Source organism: Colletotrichum graminicola, assembly GCF_000149035.1.
Source record: "Colletotrichum graminicola M1.001 genomic scaffold supercont1.17, whole genome shotgun sequence".
In the NCBI taxonomy this organism is placed as follows: Eukaryota; Fungi; Ascomycota; class Sordariomycetes; order Glomerellales; family Glomerellaceae; genus Colletotrichum; species Colletotrichum graminicola.
The window spans coordinates 300,339-321,402 of record NW_007361021.1 but is presented as its reverse complement, the minus strand read 5'-3'; the positions used below and the strand labels follow the sequence as shown (position 1 = coordinate 321,402).

General features: G+C 54.7%; 9 protein-coding genes across 9 annotated transcripts; 4 read left to right on the top strand and 5 right to left on the bottom strand.

Annotated features, from left to right (window-relative positions):
* Nucleotides 1-268: 268 nt before the first annotated feature.
* On the top strand, nucleotides 269-1,386 carry GLRG_05139 (uncharacterized protein; the record flags this gene model as incomplete). The annotated part of the gene is made up of 2 exons (XM_008095824.1): nucleotides 269-897; nucleotides 948-1,386. The coding sequence occupies 2 exons, from the start codon at nucleotides 269-271 to the stop codon at nucleotides 1,384-1,386; spliced, it is 1,068 nt and encodes a 355-aa protein (XP_008094015.1).
* A 351-nt stretch (nucleotides 1,387-1,737) lies between these two features.
* GLRG_05138 (short chain dehydrogenase) lies at nucleotides 1,738-2,655 on the bottom strand (the record flags this gene model as incomplete). The annotated part of the gene is made up of 4 exons (XM_008095823.1): nucleotides 1,738-1,827; nucleotides 1,881-2,187; nucleotides 2,244-2,538; nucleotides 2,604-2,655. The coding sequence occupies 4 exons, from the start codon at nucleotides 2,653-2,655 to the stop codon at nucleotides 1,738-1,740; spliced, it is 744 nt and encodes a 247-aa protein (XP_008094014.1).
* A 1,208-nt stretch (nucleotides 2,656-3,863) lies between these two features.
* On the top strand, nucleotides 3,864-4,862 carry GLRG_05137 (uncharacterized protein; the record flags this gene model as incomplete). The annotated part of the gene is made up of 1 exon (XM_008095822.1): nucleotides 3,864-4,862. The coding sequence occupies one exon, from the start codon at nucleotides 3,864-3,866 to the stop codon at nucleotides 4,860-4,862; it is 999 nt and encodes a 332-aa protein (XP_008094013.1).
* Nucleotides 4,863-4,999: 137 nt separating this feature from the next.
* Nucleotides 5,000-5,416, top strand: GLRG_05136 (uncharacterized protein; the record flags this gene model as incomplete). Its single annotated transcript, XM_008095821.1, has 1 exon — nucleotides 5,000-5,416. The coding sequence occupies one exon, from the start codon at nucleotides 5,000-5,002 to the stop codon at nucleotides 5,414-5,416; it is 417 nt and encodes a 138-aa protein (XP_008094012.1).
* Nucleotides 5,417-7,796: 2,380 nt separating this feature from the next.
* GLRG_05135 (uncharacterized protein) lies at nucleotides 7,797-9,876 on the top strand (the record flags this gene model as incomplete). Its single annotated transcript, XM_008095820.1, has 4 exons — nucleotides 7,797-8,625; nucleotides 8,692-8,991; nucleotides 9,055-9,433; nucleotides 9,483-9,876. The coding sequence occupies 4 exons, from the start codon at nucleotides 7,797-7,799 to the stop codon at nucleotides 9,874-9,876; spliced, it is 1,902 nt and encodes a 633-aa protein (XP_008094011.1).
* A 442-nt stretch (nucleotides 9,877-10,318) lies between these two features.
* On the bottom strand, nucleotides 10,319-10,642 carry GLRG_05134 (uncharacterized protein; the record flags this gene model as incomplete). The annotated part of the gene is made up of 1 exon (XM_008095819.1): nucleotides 10,319-10,642. A coding segment is annotated over one exon (324 nt), but the record flags the coding sequence as incomplete, so codon positions are not given.
* Nucleotides 10,643-11,158: 516 nt separating this feature from the next.
* GLRG_05133 (protein phosphatase 2C) lies at nucleotides 11,159-13,085 on the bottom strand (the record flags this gene model as incomplete). The annotated part of the gene is made up of 3 exons (XM_008095818.1): nucleotides 11,159-11,276; nucleotides 11,340-12,341; nucleotides 12,397-13,085. The coding sequence occupies 3 exons, from the start codon at nucleotides 13,083-13,085 to the stop codon at nucleotides 11,159-11,161; spliced, it is 1,809 nt and encodes a 602-aa protein (XP_008094009.1).
* Nucleotides 13,086-14,191: 1,106 nt separating this feature from the next.
* On the bottom strand, nucleotides 14,192-17,800 carry GLRG_05132 (polymerase; the record flags this gene model as incomplete). Its single annotated transcript, XM_008095817.1, has 1 exon — nucleotides 14,192-17,800. The coding sequence occupies one exon, from the start codon at nucleotides 17,798-17,800 to the stop codon at nucleotides 14,192-14,194; it is 3,609 nt and encodes a 1,202-aa protein (XP_008094008.1).
* A 1,120-nt stretch (nucleotides 17,801-18,920) lies between these two features.
* Nucleotides 18,921-20,725, bottom strand: GLRG_05131 (cysteine protease domain-containing protein; the record flags this gene model as incomplete). Its single annotated transcript, XM_008095816.1, has 2 exons — nucleotides 18,921-20,104; nucleotides 20,161-20,725. The coding sequence occupies 2 exons, from the start codon at nucleotides 20,723-20,725 to the stop codon at nucleotides 18,921-18,923; spliced, it is 1,749 nt and encodes a 582-aa protein (XP_008094007.1).
* Nucleotides 20,726-21,064: the final 339 nt, after the last annotated feature.

Genomic DNA, 21,064 nt, shown 5'->3' with positions numbered 1-21,064 from the left:
GCCCCCACCAATGCCAGCCCTTCACGTGACCCGCCCACCGTGCCTTGAACTTCTGACTTCATCCACGCCTCCCACTCTTCTTGCACCCAGTGCCGACTTTTTATATTGCGTCGACCTCCGTGGAACCCCGTTACCCCCGACCGCTGTCAACCCCCAGAACAACACAGCCTAGACAGAACCCAGTCGAAGCGGCCATCATCTCGTTTCGGAAGTTAATAGCTTCAACACATCGTCTTTTCCTTCGTCGTACACCGATTACCCCGCCAAGATGCCTCCCAAGAAGAATGACAAGGGCGCCAAGAAGCCGGCCGCCGGCAAGGCTCTCGAGGACAAGACCTTTGGTATGAAGAACAAGAAGGGCGGTGCAGCTCAGAAGCAGATTGCTCAGTTGCACTCATCGATGAAGAACGGCGGTAGCGCCGAGCAGAAGCGCAAAGAGGCAGAGAAGGCACAAAGGGAGAGAGAGAAGAAGGCGGCAGAAGATGCCAAGAGGGAAACTGAGATGCTCTTGAACAAGCCCGCTCAGATCCAAAAGGTACCTTTCGGCGTTGATCCCAAGACTGTTGTCTGCATTTTCTTCAAGAAGGGCAACTGTGAGAAAGGCAAGAAGTGCAAGTTCTCCCACAACCTCGAGGACGAACGAAAGACGGTAAAAAAGAACTTGTACACGGACACCCGCAAGGAAGAGGAGGAGAAGAAGAAGGCCGAGACATCTGCAGACTGGGACGAGGAGAAGCTCCGTTCCGTCGTCCTTTCCAAGAAGGGCAACCAACAGACTACTACAGACAAAGTTTGCAAGTTCTTTGTCGAAGCCATCGAGGATGGCAAATACGGATGGTTCTGGATCTGTCCAAACGGAGGTGACAAGTGCAAATACAAGCACGCCCTGCCCCCTGGGTAAGTCGATTCCGGCCCGGTGATAAACTCGAAGACTAACACGGTTGTAGATTCATCCTGAAGACCAAGGAGCAGCGGGCTGCCGAGAAGGCCTTGATGGACAAGTCTCCCCTCAAGACTCTCACCCTCGAAGACTTCCTCGAGTCTGAACGACACAAACTCACTGGAACCCTCACACCAGTCACGCCAGAGACATTCGCCAAGTGGAAGAAGGATCGTTTGGACAAAAAGGCCGCCGAGGAACAGGCCAAGAAAGCCAAGGAAGCAACTGGTCGTGCCCTGTTCGAAAGTGGCAACTGGCGGACAGCAGAGGACGAAGACGAAGAAGACGAAGACGACGACGACGGAGTTTGGAACTTGGAGAAGCTGCGGGCCGAGACTCAGGCTCTCCGCGACAAGAGGGAAGAGGAGCGTTTACTGGCTCTCAACGGTGGCACGCTTCCGCCGGTGGTACCGGACACGGCAGCTGCCGGGGCGTCAGGATCTTGAATTTGCTAACGGTCAAGCAACCTTCCTGTACACGCCCGAGGCCGCGAGCGCCGCCACGAAATAGGCCGATTCCGAGCACCTGCATGACCAGGTTCATCCGGCGGCCGTGTGGATGCCACGCCAAGCCACGATGGCGGATTCGTCTACTCTCACCCTAAGATCAATGAAGTATGACTACGTTCGCGACGTGCACACTACGATCCGAGGATGGATATATGTGAGGCTACCACTAGGATATCATTGAGGGTCTCTGACTATCTAGACATGCCATACCTTAAGTTGGCGACTGTTCCATATCCATGACGTGGACCCCCGGACTCGACTCTTTGAGCCATGAACAGACCTTCTCGCTCAGTATTTCTCTACATAGGGCCTGATGTCAATTTCCTGAGTGAAAGCGGATCGGTGTTGCGTATGCAGGTGCCAGTAGGTCTCCGCAATCTCGATGAACCAGTCAGCACGGGTCTTCTGTATAGGGAATGCCATGAACTTACGGCGTCTGGGGAGATTTTGCCGTCTTCGGCACCATCGTTAACGGTAAATCCCTTGGTCCTAGGCATCTCAATCACTCCGTCAATGATTGCGTGCGATACATGAACACCCTTGGGGCCGAACTCGCGGGCTAGACTCTGGCCCAGAGCACGGAGAGCAAATTTGCCCGCAGCGAATGAACCGAACAAGGCAGAACCCTTGACGGACGCCGTGGCTCCTGTGATGATCAGAGACGGCGGGTGAGGCGACTCCGACACCGACTCGAGTAGAAGGGGTAGTGTCTTTTGCGCAAATGTGAAGAATCCCTTTCTGCGGCTGCGTGTCAGTAGTTGTCGCCAGTTCGGTACGCAGTCTACTCTACGTACGGTGCTGCATCGAGACTAGCATCTAGTTCTTCCCTCTTGAGCTCAAGGAATGGCTTCCTAGCGAAGCCGCCGGCGACGTTGTATACTGCAGCGGCGAGCTTGCTTCCGGGAAGGACCTTCTTGATGGATTCGAAGGCGGCATTGACGGCAGCCTCATCCGTAGCGTCAGCGGTGAGGCCGAAAGCTTGCCCCCCAGCTTCCTTGATCTCGGCGACGATGGAGCTGTAGCTCTCTGGCTTGCGAGCAAGCAAGACAACGGGGTATGCTTGAGCAAAGCGGAGGGCTGTCGCGCGGCCTGTTATTTAATTAGCTCCGGTTGCACACCGATACACAGTTACTGTGGTGAGGCGCTGCTCTGACCTGTTCCGGGGCCGACTCCGGATATGATAGCGTAGAAGGACTTGGAAGCCATGATTGGTAGTTGCAATTGAAAAGAAGGCACGTCGCAATGTAAGAGAGGGTGATCAAGAATCGTAGAAGCGGTAGATAAGTATCTCTGTGTGAGATAGGGAACAGGAAGCTTTGTATTTATGAGATGCTTGCATGTAGTCGGCACGGTCCGTGATATTAGATCATCGGTCGGACCAATGACGGCATTTGCAGAGGGCCGAACGGGATGCTCGATTACAGTCCGTTGCGTTGACAGCGTCTGTTGTATTGGCAGCGTCCAGTTCTAGCCAATCAGAGGCTAGGAGTGGGGAGTTTTATAGGCCTCTGATTGGCTAGGTCACTGTCAGTGCAACAGTTTCGTTGACAGTGTCTGGACACTACCAACGCAACGTAAAGGTATTAAAGCATATATCTCTATCAACAAAGATACAAGGAAGTAAAGACTAAGTATATATATACTTTAATATATAAAGGTCTTTATAATATTTATTTTAGAATTAATAAGCTAGAGCTGGTCTTAATATTTCAAAGGGAACATAGGTGCACAGACGTTTTTAGGTTTTGGACGCTGCTAACGCAACAGACTGTAATAATGTCTCCCCGGCTGCTCGATTAATAATCTTTCCCTAGCTGCTCTATTGAAGGCCTCCGACGTGATCCGACAGAAGGGATGAGGTGCGTCCATAGGTGACATGGCGCTGTATTAAAATCACGGTTGCGTCTCGAAAGTGGTTACCACAGTATGACACTGAGATGCGGAATATGGCTGTGCAGTGTGCTAAAGTCATGCTGAAGATGCACAGACGGTTGGGCGCAACACCTTGAGGCCCATTAAATTGCACATCACTTAGAGGTCCCTGGTGCAACGGTTGACCACCTCACCTAGATTGTGTGTTGATGGACATGTCTCTGCAGGAGGTTTGATGAACAGAGAGCAAGAGCTGGAAACCGCCCCAGCCAGGGTGGCCTGCCCCGCTTATTGCCGATTCAATCGATCGCGTCTCTGGCGTATCGACGCGTCCTTAGCTACCTAGGTACTAAGGTAGGTTCGTTAACCTCAACTTAAACCAACCCGGGACAACACCTCAGTGAACGAATCTTGCATTTACCTCTACGGTACTTCTCACGAGAGCTTCTACTATGCCCCCGCCAATACCAACAGAACCGCAGGCGGGCTCGGCTCCAACGGGCCTGGGAAACCCGCCCCTGCCACGTCAACGTACCCTCGATATGTTCCTCAGCCAGTCTGGCGGCAGGAGCCTGCCATCAGCTTTGCCGCCGTTGGTTCCACCGAGGAGGACATCGACTGCCCAGCCGGCCCCGCGTCCTTCGTTTGAGGTCGTTCTCAATTTAAGCCCGAGCAAGCAATCAGAAGCAGCTCTTGGGAGGACGGTAGAGGACGATGCGGATGACTTGATGACCTCGGGCGTCTCCCCCCAGTTCAGAAAATTGGCAGCGCAAGCCGCATCGGATGTGAGCCTTGCCAAGCCGGCTTTACCAATCTTCACTCCGGACGAGCTAGATGTAGCCTCGCCTGGGACAGGTCCTCTTCCGCCGCAGCCTCGGAAACGTGGCCGGCCAAAAGGCTTCCGACCAAACCGGCCGGGCACAAAGACTTTGCAGGATGAGCCTCCGGCAACGGGGCCGAGAAATTTGCGGCCGGACAGGCCCAAGACCGGTGCTCTGTACGCAGGCAGAAGACGAGGGCGTCCCCCAAAGGCACCATCGCCGCAGCCAAGAACCATCTACGAGGGACTGAACCCACACTTCAACGTCTTCATCTGCGAGTGGAAGGGGTGCAGAGCCGAGCTGCACAACTTTGCAACACTGCGGAAGCATGTCCTCGTGGTCCATGCGAGAGCCGAACCGTTTGCGTGTCAATGGGCCCGATGTGCCGAGCAGCAGCCGGCTCGCATATTCTCCACATCTGCGCACCTCAAGACTCACTTGGAGGATCTACATATGGCTCCAATCGCCTGGCAGGTAGGGGACGGGCCACAGGTGTCATTCAAGCGATACGTGCCCGATAACGGGACCGAGCTCCCAGGCTATCTTTTCGACAAGGCGGGCCATCAGGTCACACCGTCTATACGAGATCAGAAGGAGGAAGACTTTTACACGTGGCGCAACAACAGACGGAGGCTCAAGAACCTTTTGCTCCTACGAGATCAGAATATGACAAGTGAGGGAGAAGACAACGGGACGGAGGAGACGACGGAAGAGAGATGACGCAACTGGACTGCGCCTCCCTAGGGATAACAGAGGGTGAAGGGTCCCGCTGTGAATAGCCCCTGGGGCTATTGCTCACTGGCTCGGCCGCAGGGAGATGCCGTTGAGCGGCTTCCCACTTCCCCAGACAACCACAGATGGGCTGTCGGGATATCAGTATGAAGGGTAGCGGAAAAGCCGGAGGGTCTCTGGCTGTGTTGGAGCACAGTCGTTACAAAGGGGACGGGCTTGGCGTTGCGACTCTCGCTTCACTGGATTGGCTGTTCTGGCTGTTATGGGGGAAGGGAGTTTTGGCTGCATTCCCGTCTTACATCATAGGCGGGGATGTGGTTGTTTTGTGGGGGAGTTGCATGAGAATGGCGAGTGGAGTTGACACCTCAGTATCCAGGGAGGGGCCGGTGCTCAGGAAGAAACATGTCCCAGCAGCCCTCTCTCTCTCTCTCGCGTCCGCAGAGCTGTGGGAACAGGCTGCTCCAACGGCTGCCACGGAGTTTCATAACATGGGAGGTGTTGTCAGGCAATCGGGCCAACCAAAACAGACAGTTGGAAAGTAAAGGAGCAAGGCAAAAGGGCGCGAAGACCGAGTTCTAGAATGCTTCCAATGCGGCGTACATAGGTAAACTACTGTCCATCACTGGCGGCCGACGGGACCTACATAGTAGATGTGGGCGATGGAGGCGAATCATTCGTGGGAAAGCGGACAACAGCTAAACTGCCTGGGCAATGGAGGGGCCGCGTGCACGCGGGTTTTGTCCCCCCCCTTCCCCCCTCCCTTCTGACCTTTTCGATCCGTGTCTTTGTTGGCCAGGACGCGGACGGGCTTGTCTTGTCTAGGAATTACAGCGTACTGGCACTGGCACTGGCACTGGCACGTTCTCAATGGTGTGGATGGCTGAAATGGACCGATTAAAGGGGAGGGAATCGCCCGCCGCCAGCATCGCAGTACCTAGTTTGGTGGTGCTAGTGCGGGGATTACACGGCGTACGTACGGATACACGGGTAGGTAGCCATGTAGGTATTGGGTACGAGAGTACGGATACCCGTACACCATTTGTAATGGCGTCGCGCACCGAGTGTGCATGTTTGAGAGAGGAGAGTCAAGCCCAAAGCTTCCTAATCGATCGGCGTGGAATGACCTACCAACTAGCAAAGGATTTATGTGCTTCGGGATCTGTGCTTTATTTTGCATACCCATCTGATGATTTCCTGCTTTTCGTTGGGGTGTTTTGCGCGAGCAAGCCTCTCCTCTCTCTATCTCTCTCTTCAAGGGCAGGGGGCGAAAACACACACACACACCCCCGGTATATGATGACCAGCCAGCAGCAAGGGTTGTTAACCTCAATGTTTTTTTTTTCTTGTGATGCTAGGTAGGCCGCAGGCGCCGTGCTTTGGCACGCAGCTGGCCAGGTGAGGCTCGTATTACCAGCCCGGGCAGCCGTCTTTTGTATATTTGGCGGCGGTGCAGGGGGGCCTGTGCTCAGCACCAACCAAGGCTCTGGGTTGGGGGTCGTGTTGTAACTAACTTGTTGCAGTATTCCCGTCGCCCCTCTCTCTTGTGCTATGGACGTCGAGGGAAGATGTGGTTGCACGAGCGAGCACGTACCGGAACACGAACATTTCCAGGAACAAGATTGCGAGTGAGGCAATAGGTAGACATTAATGATTTCAGCTTGCGCTAGAGATAGAGTTGGGGAATTGAGGGGGTTAGATGAGACCAGTGAAATGCATTGCAGATAGATGCGAGGGAGGGATACCACAAAGCTACCAGCCGGGTAGTAGGTAGCTATGCTGGTACCTGTCTAGGTACTCCGTACATTACGCAAAGAACCCTTCAGAGCAAAATACGCAATTGGGGATCGTAATCGAGCATCCATCCATCCGTCTTTCAAGGGACTTTCCGATGGGAGGGAGGAGTGGGAAAAGTCCGGCAAAAATAGCACCAATGGCAAGAACCGGTCAGTCAGCCAGCCAGCCAGCCAAGCCAGCCAGCCAAGCCCACGCCGCCAGACCTTACTGTAGTGTAGGTAGGTACCAGCCTACCTGCCTAGGTACTGGAACCTACTATAGGCCGCCTGAACCTGAACCGGACAATCCCTGTCCAAAGAAACCGACGCGTCCCATTCTGGGTGTGTCTGCCCGCCGCCGCCCCCTTCCCCTTCCTTTCCCAGTGGCACGTCGCACACACAGTGGTCGTCCCATTCCCCGGGAGGATGCGCGTGTTTCCTGCCGGCTACGGTCCTACACTACCGTCCTAGACTGGGATCCTCCTCTCTTGCACTGCCCGAGAGCCACTGACCACTTACTGGATGGGCGGATGATGGAAGGGAAAGGTGGGCCGGAGGCGAGAGAAAGAGCGAAACCCAGCGACCCCCAATGGGGCCTAGGTAGACGAGACCACCACGGGTGGCAACCACCACCACCGGTGCAGTGAGCGAACCCACGCCCATGCCCACACCCATGCCCGCCGCCATCGAACCAACGAGCGGGGAGTATGGGAAGGTGTCGAGGCCATCCGAGAAGCCGCCTATGCCCGCCCGTCCGCCCACATTACTAACTCGGCTTCGACACTCGCCTCACCTCACCTACCTACCTTACCGTCCCGTTCCATGCCTCTGTCACCTACCTACCTACCTACCTACCTACCTACCTGCCTATCTGCCTATTTGCCTACTTGCCTCTCTCCTGACCTACCTCTTGGTTTTTTTTTTTTGTCCATTTTCTGTCACGCTACTTACATTACACTACGCATCCAGGCCCACGTTCCTCTCGTCTCAACCTACACTTTCACCTTGCGTCTAGCCTGCTGCCACTCACTCTCAAATTGCTCTCCGCCCTTCCGATCCCGTCGGCCGGCCCCCTCCCCTTCGCTTCTCCCGCAATTGCCCAGTCAGCCATGGCATCGGTCGCTTGATCGCGCACCCCCGAGATTCCGATATGCCTGCCAGCCGAACCCACCAGAATGGCGCCGCCCAGTTTAATCAGAAGCTGAAGAACCTCTTCCGCATCAACCTTAACAGCGGCGCTGACCGAGACCGGGAGAAGTCCTCCACCGCCCACATTCAAACCTCCGCAGATGCATCTCCCGCCCGCCCAGAGATCCGGAGCAAGTTCGGTAGCAGCTTCTTCAAAGGCACCGTCGGCCGATTGAGGACGAATACCACCGCTAGCGAAGGCAACCCTCTCGACGAGGCTCTGAGTCCGACCGCACACGCGAACCCCTACTTTATTCACCAGGGCCAGCCAGGTCTCCGCCACCACAACAACGAGTCGGTCCCCCCAAGTCCTCCAGATACCCCCAACTTCAAGATCCAGGGCCCCGACGGTGGCCCCGAGCAGCAGACAACGAGTGCCGGCAGGGAGGAACTGGCGCGGAAACTTAGGAGAGTCGCCAGCGCACCCAATGCCCAGGGCTTGTTCTCCAAGGGAAAGGGCAGCGCCGAGCGCCCCGCCACCGCAGAGTTGAGCAAGGATCCTTTGGTCCTCGACAACAACTCGGGCACCCTCGAAATGGTCGACGCTTCCAAGGTCAACGGTTCTTCCACCTCTAGCCTAGGCGTCCCCGACCAGGACGTCCTCGGTAACCTGCCGCCCCCGAATCGCAACCCTGCCTTCCGGAGGACGTACAGTTCCAATTCGATCAAGGTTCGCGACGTCGAGGTTGGCCCCCAAAGCTTCGACAAGATCAAGTTGATCGGCAAGGGAGATGTTGGCAAGGTCTATCTGGTCCGCGAGAAGAAGAGCAGCCGGCTCTACGCCATGAAAGGTACGACCGATTCCCGCCTTTTCACCTGCTGACGTCTCCGACCTGGCACTCATTGACTTGATATAGTGCTGAGCAAAAAGGAGATGATCAAGCGGAATAAAATCAAGCGTGCCCTCGCCGAGCAGGAAATCCTGGCTACGAGTAATCATCCCTTCATCGTTACGCTATACCATTCATTCCAGTCCGAGGACTATCTGTACTTGTGCATGGAATACTGCATTGGTGGAGAGTTTTTCCGAGCGCTGCAGACTCGCCCCGGCAAGTGCATCCCCGAGGATGATGCGCGGTTCTACGCCGCCGAGGTCACTGCGGCCTTGGAATATCTGCATTTGATGGGCTTCATCTACCGCGACTTGAAGCCGGAGAGTGAGTTTGCCAGGCCATTATTTACCTGCCTACAAATTAATTGCATGCTGACGTATTGTGCAGACATCCTGCTCCACCAATCGGGCCACATCATGCTTTCCGACTTTGACTTGTCTAAGCAGTCCGATCTCGGTGGAAAGCCCACCATGGTCGTCGGCAAGACGGGCACCAGCACCACGTCGTTGCACATCGACACCCGATCATGTATCGCAAATTTCCGCACCAATTCGTTCGTCGGAACAGAAGAGTACATCGCACCAGAGGTCATTAAGGGTAGCGGCCACACTAGTGCGGTGGACTGGTGGACCCTGGGTATCTTGATCTACGAGATGCTCTACGGCACTACTCCTTTCAAGGGCAAGAACCGGAACGCGACCTTTGCGAATATCCTGAGAGAAGACATTCCTTTCCCCGACCATGCCGGGGCGCCGCAATTATCCAAGTAAGGTCTGCATTCCAACCAGTCGAGCAATTAAACTAAATAATTCCAGTCTCTGCAAATCCTTGATTCGCAAGCTTCTCATCAAGGACGAGAACCGGAGGTTAGGCGCCAAGGCTGGCGCTTCGGATATCAAAGCGCATCCCTTCTTCAAGACAACCCAGTGGGCCTTGATCCGCCACATGAAGCCGCCGATTGTTCCTGTCACGGGACGCGGCATCGATACCGTCAACTTCCGCAACGTTAAAGAAAGCGAGAGTATAGATCTCAGTGGCTCTCACCCGATGCAGGGCAACCTGAAGGGGGTTCCCCTGGATAGCGGGCTGGCGACTCCTGGCGGCGAGGCTGCGGTGGATCCTTTTGAGGAATTCAACAGCGTCACCCTGCACCATGACGGGGACGACGATGACCAGCACAATTCACATCAGAATGGCCAACATTCGTGACCCTTGGCGGCGGGTGATTGGTGATCCGAAGTCCGTGGCCAGTGGTCAATTCGGTTTGCCATAAGGGTTGTTCGCAAAGAGATGACGGTTATCGTCAGAGTGTAAGAACTAGGCATGTGGACCGACGTCGCCTACAGTCATGGACTATCATTTACAAGCGACGAAATTGGAAGGAATACGAGACTACGAGAGGCAGGCAAAGAAGATGGAGAAGAAGAAGGAGGAGAGGATGAAGAAAGCGAACGATCGAAATCCACGAGCGCCTTTGTTACCCAACCCGTAACTAACGGTTCCCTACTGAGTTGGGATTCTCACGAAAAAAAAAAGATCAGCCAGCAGCATATGGTACCTGTGCCTTCATCATTGGGAGTTTCTTGTTGTTTACTGTCGTCTTATCTCGGATTTGTTGCCCTTGTTTTCTTTTGCCTTTTTTTATATTTTTTTAGGGGAACCTCAGGCGTTTTTGAGTTTGGGGAACTGGTTTATGTTCGTTCTTCTCGATTCTATTATTACAAAGAGACGAACAGAAAGGAGGGGTGGACGAGACAAGCGCAGAGGTAGTGAGGGCCGGGCGGGCAGAGGGGATTTCATTAGGATTGGACCCTGTATGCGAGCGCTTTTTGGTGGACCGTTGGGTGACTGAGAAAACAACGGAAAACCTCTTTGCGTGGGGTGGAGGTTTACGGTGTCGAAACATTTTGGTTTCTGTCAAAAACACACTGCCGTCCTTAGCAATCAAAGAAATATAAAAAGCTTGAGAAGAGAAGACAAGAGAGGAAATGCGCGTTGTACGCGCGCTAGTCGCTACAGAACCCTGTGAGGCCTTTTTTTTCCACTTTTCTCTTTCTTTTCTTTTCTCTGGTCATGCTGTACGGTCAGGGTTGGTTGGGATGCATGCCTCTCCCTGTTGCCTCACCCACATCCTTCTCTCAAGACGTAGTCATGCCAACGGGAGGGGGTTGGGGGGTCTCATCAAAGCAAGGGTGTTCGGGGTTCGTTCGTTTCTTGATCGCTAAGCAGCTTGCTTGTACAATAAAATAAACATGAGTTTATCTGAGCATTTGCCCCAGTCCGAGGCATATTTTCTGTTATTCGCTTTCCAGATCCAGCCAGCACCTTCATCTCAGGAGGATATGCGGGGTTCCTTCACCCCCCTTCCAGACCACCTTGACGCGGCCAACCGTTTGATATACACCAATAAACACACGAGGGCTAACGCTGTCGCTGCAGAGAGCCATTGGCCAGTGATAGTCCCGACAATACGAAAAGCGGCAATGATACCCTAAAGCTTCGCTTTCGCGGGCTGCTGCTTAGACGGTGCCGTGGCCTCCTCGTTCAGATTGACCTGGCCAGTCTTCTCGCCGTTGCCGAAGAAGATTACCTGCACCGTCAAGTCGTCCCTGTTTCGTTTCGTTTCAGCTTCGTGATTCATGTCAGTGGTTTCCATCTGTGGCCTGACTCACCTGTATCGTCTCGAGAACGGAGACGGCAGAGTCAGCAGAGCCGAGACCTGCTCTTCGTTCTTGCCACCGAGGGCGTTACGGACCAGGTGCGTGGCCACGTTCTTGTCCTTGACAACGAACCGCTCGGGGGCGTCGGGGGATATGCCCCACTGCTGCAGACGGATAGGCGTCTTTTGGCCGTCAGCGCTCTTGTCACTCGCCTGCTCGACGGGCAGGGTGGATTGCTTGGATCCAAAGAGCTTGGACCAGGTCGAGTCGAACTGCGAAGAGCTGCTGGCCTGGCTCTCAATCCATTTCCCGACGAGACCAACGACCTCTTCGTTGGTCAGCATCTCCCACAGGCCGTCGGTGGCCATGACCACAAAATCTCCATTCTCAGGCTCAATCTTGGTTGTCGTGACGACCGGCTCGGCCGTGACGTAGGGGGGAGTCTTGAGCAGAGGGGATGCGGAGCGGGCGAAGAAAGATTCCCGGAGTCTGTTAGTGATCTCACGGCTCCACTTGTAGCTCGCGTCGCCGAAGGCACGGGTCGGTTCCAACCCGCCAAGCACTCGGCCGTTGTGCACGACTCTGTCCTCGCCAGGGTGGAGCTTGCGCAGGCGGGCGGCCTCGTCGGGGTTGCCACCCGTCTGATCCACCGATAGAGCGGTAGCAGTCCACTTGCCCGACGCCGATCGGCGGCCGAGGACAGCGCGCGAGTCGCCGGTGCAGGCAACGCGCAGAAGCTTGGATCTGCTGTCGTAGAAAGACAGTAGGGCACAGGAGCCAGACAGGGCGGGGGCAAGAAGCTCCGCGGCCATAGTCTTAGAGCCGGCCTTAAGGACCCTCTCGACGCTCTGGTTAACAATCTCATCGTCCAGGCGAGTGAAACCGGACTTGATGGCAGTATCGATGGCCTCAGCCGGCGGTGACAGATCAGCAGAGGACTGGTACGTGTTGTTGAGCTCCTTGGCAACGGAGGTGATCAGAGCCTGGCGCAGCTTCGCCGAGGTCGTCCAGCCGCTGTTACGTGTTAGTTCGGGGTTTCAAGCGGGCTGACATCCCAACAACAACTCACGCATGACCATCAAAGACGCCCCAGAACATCCAGTCGCTGCTGTTGCCCGTGACGCCGGCGGCCTTGTTGGGGACCTCGACAATCTTCTCGGCGTGGTCGTCCTCGATGGGGTCGTTACTGGGGAGCTGGACCAGGTCGTAACGCAGGACTCCCTGGCCCCTGTTGACGAGGAAGGACTGCTCCGTCTTGCGGAGCTTCTGGGTGACCTGCTCGGGGGTCAACATCTCGATGACCTTGCGGCCGTCGTCACTGGTGGTCTTGGAGATGGGACCCTCTCCGACGAAGGTTCCGGTGTGTAGCTGGTCGGCGCCGACGACGAGGACAGCACGGGTCGGGGCAGCATCACCGCCGGCGGCGGCGCCAGTGGTGAAGCTTCTTGACAAGCTTTGGGACTTGTCGAGACCGGTACCGTTGTACGAGTACCAGGCGCCGTAGCCGACGAGGGTGGACACGAGAGCGACGGAGAAGCGGCGGATGTACATGGAGGACTTTAGCGGCTGGACAGCATGCTCGGGGTTGTTGCGAGGCTGGTTCGGGGAGGAGGACGAGTATCGCAGGCCGTGGCGGGTCGCGAAGGAAGAGGTGGTGGAGAGGCTATGTTCGAAGAGGCCCCGTTGGGTGTTGCGTGCGAAGCTACGAGCCGTACATCGGTAGGTTGTCCGCAAGGCCCTCACTGCTGCGCGATGCATTTGGGGCAGGGAGATGAGGGAAAGAGAATGCCGTTTGGACTGGAAGGCGGCCCGAGTCCAATGGGGAGTGCAGAGAGCGTCGTCGTGAGAGAGAGGAAGAGGGAGAGAGGGTTTATGAGTGGAAAGCTGCAGCGTTGGTCCAGGGTCGGTGGAGTGGAAGGTAGGTAGGGTGGATTGCGCCGAGACCAATGGCCGTGCCTCAGGCCTTGGATGGGGCGTGGGGCCTAGGTAGTCTTGGTCGCGTATCAGTCGGAATGGATACCGCTTGCCCACCGTCGCGTCCCTAACTCGTGGTAACGGTCACTGTGTTTCGGGATCAAAGACATGATGTTAATGTAGCTGTGACAAAAAGGGAGGCCGAGAGGGTTTGAAAGCCCACCCACCTTCTCGCCGGGCAGCTCATGGTATCAGCTCTGAGCCCCAGCATTGGAGCTGGAGGTGGTTTACTATCGTTAGGTATTACCTAGGCACCTAGGTAAGTATGTATGTATGTACCCGCAGGTTGCGAAGGCAAAGTTTATCATGCCTTGCTGATTGGTCCCCCGCTAATTATTCCCTCCGTCCCTCCGTCCCACCCTCCGACGACCCCGCCGAACCCCGGATCCTGCCAACTGAAAGTTGTTGGTTTGACTTGACTCGCAGATCTTAAGGTTCATGGCCTCCTACTTAGTAAAGAGGCAGACACTACTTAATGACAAATAAAACTCGCTGTGGCACATTGGCATCTACAATATGTATAGTTCGGGGCTCCTGGACAATCGTCTATCCCGGAAGCAATCCCAACAGTTTTAAAAGGAGTCTTGTTGCCAACATCATCGCGTAGCATTAGGGAATATAGCATCAAGCAAACTAAGACCATGAGGTGTGTTGGATGAACTTGAACATCTGCTAACTCTGCCATCAGGGCATCCGGAGCTACCTCGTTTTTTTTTCTCCTTCTATCTCTGTCTCCTTCAAGCTTCTCTCCTGGAGGATTCACGCGGCTTCCGACGCCGGCGACAACGGTACCAATTGTGACGCTTCCCTCGTCAACGGACGGCCTCGTAAGTTGTTGAGTACTGAACCGGGAAAACATCTTGACCCGCACCCATGAACCCCTCCCCTACTCACTGCGCATTCGCCGTCATGTCAAGATCAGGAGGAATCTGCCAGCCGTGGGAGGCAGCCGCGCGCTTGTACGCGTCGATGGCCTCATTAACGCCGTAGTCGTATGATCTCCCAGTGGTTTTAACCATCAATCGTGCCGGAAAAGGCTCGAGGTTGCACATCGCCATGCGCACCTGTAGGAGAACGCTTTCCATGCTGCTGGCGGGGCTCCAGCCGCTGTTTGTCAAGAGCTCCATGCACATGGCACCGCCAGCCGTGACATGTCCGCCGCCTCTCTGTGAGAAGGGGAGAAAGCGGGGGCGAACGACACGGACAAACGGGGGCGATAGTGGGAATTGGCGGCCAAAGCGGATCTCGAGAACAACGCTGGACACACCGTGGCGTTTCATGTCCTGTGCAAGAGGGAGAGACTTCTCAAAGCTGTGCAGCTCGACGATCCACTGAAACATGTTCGTGATGTTGTCGAAATCGATGTACCAGCCGAGCTGGTGCAAAGGCGTACTGGCCTGCAACCTCTGCAACTTGCTAAGCTCCTTTCCAAGGAATTTCCTTCCTTGGTCCGAGGCCCAGCCAGGAAGAGGGAGTTGAGGTAGTGAATCATACTCAACACTACCCGGAACGAAGTCCATCTTGTCAGGGTCGGAACCTTTGACAAACATGATACGATCTGCTTCGTCTTGGCTCTCTCGGAGTCCCATCAGATCAAGATCATCCGGCTCGTCATCAAGGTTTCTATCTGAATTATCGGCCACAACAATCGCATGAGACGAAGACCCATCATAAGGCGCCGGTTTTTGACGCCATGTAGGAAGTGCAGCTACTGGGATTTTCACGGAACCGTTATTCAACCCTTTGATTTGACCAGAAGGGTCCTGAGAGATGTATTCGGGCTCCAGACCAGAAGTAGCCTTCGGAGCAGAAGCGGCCTTCTGATTTTGTGGAGGTTCTGGCTGTATCCGTTGGGCCAAGAGGTAGCGGCACTGGATCCAATCGACTTGGCTAACCACATAGAATGGATCAGTGGACGTGAATTGAGCCGGACGGTTGATAATCTCACAAAGGCTGACAGCGGCGTGCAGCTTCAGCTCAGATCCAATCCAAGATGATGTGCCAACCCTGCTGTATCCTTGGCTTGTCGAGAAGTCGCGGGCGAAGTACACTCCGTGGCCGTAAGCACGACCGTGGAGGGTGTCCTTGAAGTCCAGGCCGCTCCTGATGATACTGTGCCAGTTTCCAAGCTGGCTGCCGTGCCAGCCGAAAAGCGTAGGGTAAGGATGTTTCCCCTGCTTTTCCAACTCCACCTTGAAACGATGCTCCTTTTCGGGAGATCCTTGTGCAAAGCGGAACTGCATCCAGTCGTCGGTCATGCCAACCAAGCGCTCGTGTTGTCGATTTTCGGTCTCTGAGATGCCGCCGATGTCGAGGTCCGCTGGCTGGTCAATCTGTACGATGAACGACCTATTTGAGGCAACGATCCATCGGAGTAACGCAAGAGCGGATCTGGAGATCTTGTTGCATTCGCTCAACAACGACCCCTGGTGGCTCCTGAGATAATCTCGCAAAGTTCTAATGGGGGGAATTGTCTGCACGAGAAGCATCAGAGCCTCACGTTGATAGGCTGGTTCGAGATCGTCGATGTCATGTTCGTAAAGAAACAATTCAGCGTCACCAACTTCGTCATCGATCTTTCCCTCAGGCCTGCAGTCAGCCTCTCCAGCTGACGACGAGGAAGCTTTTGATCCGCTCCTGAACGGTTCTGCCGTCGTGGTGTTCGGCTGTCTGTCAGTCGACACAATGCAATCGAATTCAACCACCCTGCCACCGCTATTGCCATCGCCGTTAAGGTTGGTGTCAACATTCTTGATGCGGCAATGATGGACATTGGCCTTGCTACCCTGGACGCCCTCCATTGCATATTTGACCAGAATAATCATATCCCCAGGCTTCAGCACTATGGTTTGTGTGTTGTCGAGGTTGAGTTTGCCGGCCGAAATCTGAGCTGTCACAGGAATAGCAGGGTTGATTTGCCGACGCACTGAAGGCTCTCCGAGCTGGTATGCACCGGTAGCAGCCCACGACCCGGCTGGTCTGGATTGAGTCGAGGGGTAGCTCATCAAAGGTACTTTGATAGCCAGGCCTTCCGGCCACTCACGAATCCGAGATGCCTGCAAAGCGGCAGCGCAGAAGCTGACCAGAAGGTCAACCACATAAGGTCGAGCAATGATATCATGCTCAATGCTGGGACCCAATCCTAGAGCCATGAACTGAAAGAGGCAAAGGGGCTCGCTGCACACGTATGGCTTCAGGGCAGCAAGGCCCGAGTCAGTCTTCTGATGACAGACAAGGCAGTATTGGGTGCTTTTGACGAAGTAACGCAAGGCGAACTGCATAGCAATCAGAGGCGCGCTGAGTTCCTTTCGTGGGAGGGGGCCTGTGGTCTTGGGATTGTGCATCACGTAGTCCTTGTTGAGAAGACCACGAGCTGTCGTCGACACTTGCGCTTCAGCATTGTCAACACCAGGGGGCGTGTTGTACAGTTCTGATCTTGAATCGCGTAGGTGTGCGTCTCTGGTCAGCTTCCGTAGCAGGTCTGTAGCGCCGTCCCAAGACACGGTGCGGGCCAAGCGAATCTTGAGCAGCGTTGCGAGCTGCTGGTTCATGAAAGTGTCGATCGAGTTTGAAATAGGCATGGAGCAGAAGGCTGCTTCCTGGACCTTTTCGGTCGTCAGGACATTTTCCGCTGAGCTTCCTTGTGCATTGTTGAATCTTGGGTTAAGCGCAGTAAGAGCTGAGCTGAGAGTGGGCTTGAAGCGGGCGCACTTTCCGAATCGGAATTGCATAGTAGCCGGATGACCAGGCGCAAGATCTATAAACGTCTCCACGCAAGGATATCTATAATCGTACTTGCATAGAAGCACAATATAGTCTGAGGAGTTCACCTCCCAAGCCTCGAGAGCATCCTCGTTGAGACCAAGATGAGCAACGGGAAGGGAAAGGGCAAATATGCAGCTCTCGTCCTGTTCCGTAACATTTGACAGCAAAGAAATCTTGAAGCCGGCCTCCTTGGCTTTGCGAAGGTCTTCAATCAGACGGCCAGTGACTTTGGGCCGCTCTTGCTGGGCATTGGTCGATGTCGGGAGCGAGGGGGAGGCGGAGCCAAGTCCGAAGATCAAGTCGTCTTCGTAGTCGTACTCATCGTCTTCATCGGCTACCTCGGTTTCTAGGTCTTCGTCCAGGTCGACGTCGGTCATCTCGACGTCGGAGCTGTCGCTGTTCTCTGACGCGAGTTCTTTGACCAATCTTCTTGAGATGAGATGCAGTGTGTCAAGAATGGATTTGTTTTGACTTAAGCTGGGAAGATCATCAAGGAGCTTAGAGACAGCTCTGGGAAGTAACTCGGCATCGGTATAAGCCAAGAAACCGGAACCTTGCGGGTATTCATCCACGTTCAAAGCGATCAGACGAATAACAAGAGGCGAAGCCAGAGAATCGTCTGAGAAGACGAACTGGACCTGGCCATCATCTTCTCCCTTGCTGAGGCCGGAGATATGCTCAACGGCTTGCTGGGAGGCTGCATCCAAGTCTCTGTTGAACTTGCCCCGGGTCATGGTGAACTGTTGACGATGCCGAATGGTTCTGAAAGCCAACTCAGCTTGCGGCGCTTGCCCGGCCTATAAGGAATGTTTAGCAGAGGTGTTCATGACAACCGTTGATTCCGGAAGTAGCACAATGCTTTCAGAACGAACCAGATATGGAGGCAGTGAGCGAGACTCAATTGATGACTTGATAGGACAAAAGCCTGAGTGCGTTTCTTAAAACGAGTTGCCCGACCCTTCTTGTCATCTGAAAGGCGAGATGTGCTTGAGACGAGAGGGAAAAAACGGAGCTGGTTGTCGAGCTTTGTATAATGTGAAAGACAAGGTGTATTCGAGAAAGAAATATGGGACTGGTTGGTCACCAAAGTAAGTGAAGTGGAAGGAGGCAACAAGGGGGGCAAGTGGCAGGTGCTTCCTTCCCGTCTAGTTTACTGAGAAAGCTTGGCCCAACAACCTTTTGGTATTTTCTGGTAGGCCTGTATGGGTAAAAGTCCGGCCCATGAGTTCTACAAACTCAAGGTGAAATGGAGCTTTGCTTCCGCGGACTCACTCACCTCAACACTCGAAAGCAGGCGACCGACGACGCTGTAAAGAGGCGCTTTTGAGAGGCTAAGCTGCAAACCGGCTAATTTTTTCTCTCCGCATGGCTGTAGACGAGTGGTACCTACTTTCTACCCTCATGATTCGCTTCCCACCTGTTGGTTAGGCCAGCCTGCAGTCGACTACTGCCTGCTCCCCTGGACCACACTGTTACCGACCCATCTATCTCCAACGAACAACAGCCGTACCCAGTCGCCAAGGTGCTAGCTATTAGCGGAGCTGATTGGTCATGTGTAGCAAACACAGTCTCTTTGTTTGTTAGCATTGTTCATGGATGAGGAACGATGACTGGCTGCTCTCTCAGAGACCTGAGCAATGATCGGGCTGATCAGTTGCGACGTTTTCTACGACTGTATACGCTTTGTCCCGGATGCCGTCGCACCTGGGCCCGACCTTACGCCGGTCTGCATGGCCAGGGTATTCAGACCTCCAGACGTCAGCCTCCCTTCCCTTCTTCACCATAACACCTTCCACTGCACTCACCATCGTTTGGTCCTTACTACCTCGTATTGGAACCTCCCCCAGACACTACCTAAACCGCCTTCATCCGGAAACCTTCACCGTACGGACTCAGCTGCACTGGCTTGCTGCCCATCCACCGATAATACCCGACGACCTTCTTCACCGCGCCGCCCCAGCCAAGCTGCCTCCTCTGCCATGCCTTCGGCTGTGACCCGTCCGTGCACTGTTGAACAAGCATTGTAGGGTTCACGGCCGAATCGGCCATGACCTCCATATCGTTCATTCCAGGCTCGGGTCCGTCGACTAACATCTGGGCGGTCAACCGCGACGGCCAGCGAGTCCCGGATGTCGCTATGGGCATAGGCGCGACACCAGCGCCATCATGTGTCCTACCGGACGTGATGATTGATTCGACTTTCTTGGCGGCTGCCACTTCGAAGTAGACCTGGAGACACCGCAGTTGGTCCAAGTAGATGATTGACAGGCAAAGCATGGCAGCGCCAACGGAGGCCACCCAAAACACCCAGAAATGCGGCGAATTAGGCGAATACTCATCGTTCATGGAAAGAATGGCCGATACTACGGTGAACGGGAGTATGATGCCCCCTAAGTAGGTGACACGATCAAGCGCCCGTTGATTAGCTTCCTTCTCATCTAACCAATGGCTGCTGTCGTCGAGATTCGGCTGACTGTTCTGCTCGGGAAGATTCATGTCTCGCGTCTGCAATGCCGCTGTCGTCGGTTGTGTGCGCAGCCATCCAGGCGTTTGCGGAACCGTCGAAGTCCCGAGCCCCGAGATAGCCACGCGGCGCTGCAATCGCTCGAGGAGGATGCGCCAATCCGTTTGCCGTACGCCACCGGTCGTTAGCTGCGACTCCTGGGCGTAGGCTGAGTCCAGATTTTGCTCCAGAGACCCTGTTGCTTGCCAGTACAGAGATGAGTCCTGACAAGAACCTGGCTGGGAGTACGGCGGCAGAGTCTCGAAGAAGTCCTGCCATTTGTCATAGACTGCTTCATGGAGGATATCGGGTAGGCTTTGCCTAGCAACATTCGATTGCCGGAACGTTCGCAAGAGGCTGTCCTCAAGTCCCGGGAGCTCGTCCCCTTCTGCAATAAGGACATTCCACACGGAAGTGCCGTCCATTTGCGACTCGTCGATCTTTGTCTGCCACGAGCGGGTGACTGACAGCGGCCGCCGGGCCATTCTGACTTGTGAAGAAGGATCATTCCATATGGGTCGATCGAGAAACAGTACTACAAGGGGCATATCAGCAGAATTAACATATGAAGGGGCCTTGGGGTGATCTTACCATCGGCCTTGCTACTCATCCACAACGACACACGGCAAAACATAACCGCTTGTCCATCCTTGGTCATCATATGGAAGGGGGCTTCATCCATGACATCTACTAGATCCGATGGCCTTGCAGACGGCTTATATCCAGGATCCAGCCCGAAACTTCCTCGGGCTGTCTTGATAAGTTCCGGGTATTCGAAGGATATGAAGCTCGAGCCGCCATCCTGCCTCGAAGATCGATGCGACCGCCGCCCCGCATGTGCTTCGAGAAAACTAGGACTGACGCCTAATGAGTCCCTCAGAACCTGGACTAGGTCCAACGGAAGCCCTTGAACGATCGTGAGCCGCCTCCGACCCACCGCTTCTCTCAAAAGGTCGTCGGCATGATTAAGGAGCCGCTGCTTGCAGCTGTTGCTTTCCCAGTCAAGAACATACGCAGAGGAGCCAGATTCGGAAAACTTGCTCATCAACGAGGACCTGCGTACAAGCAGCGCCGGTGTGTTGGACCGCTTCGCATGGTCGGGTGAGTCGCTAGCCGTCAGGGGTGGTGACTGCTCAAAGTTTTTTGATTCAACCATTTTGCTCTTGAATAGGAACGAGTCTCTGATCGTTTGAAAAGTCGCCTGGTGTCGTTGTTCATCGGCTCCAACACCTCAATCAGCCCAGAACGCAGACAAACGAGATCGACCCGTTATGAATGAAATTGGCTTGCCCGACACTTGCCAGAGTAGTTGTCAAGTGACCTGAGCTAACATCAGGGATTGAGCTTATACCAAAGCTCTTAGCCCCGTCTAGTCCGACTCGGGTCTAAGGAGGAAGTGGCCCGCCGTAGCAGCAACATGGCCGGACTGTCGCGAAATGGTAGGTTGGTTTTCTTATGCTCTAGTTTAGTTCTGGAGCTGTTCGGGAATAACAAG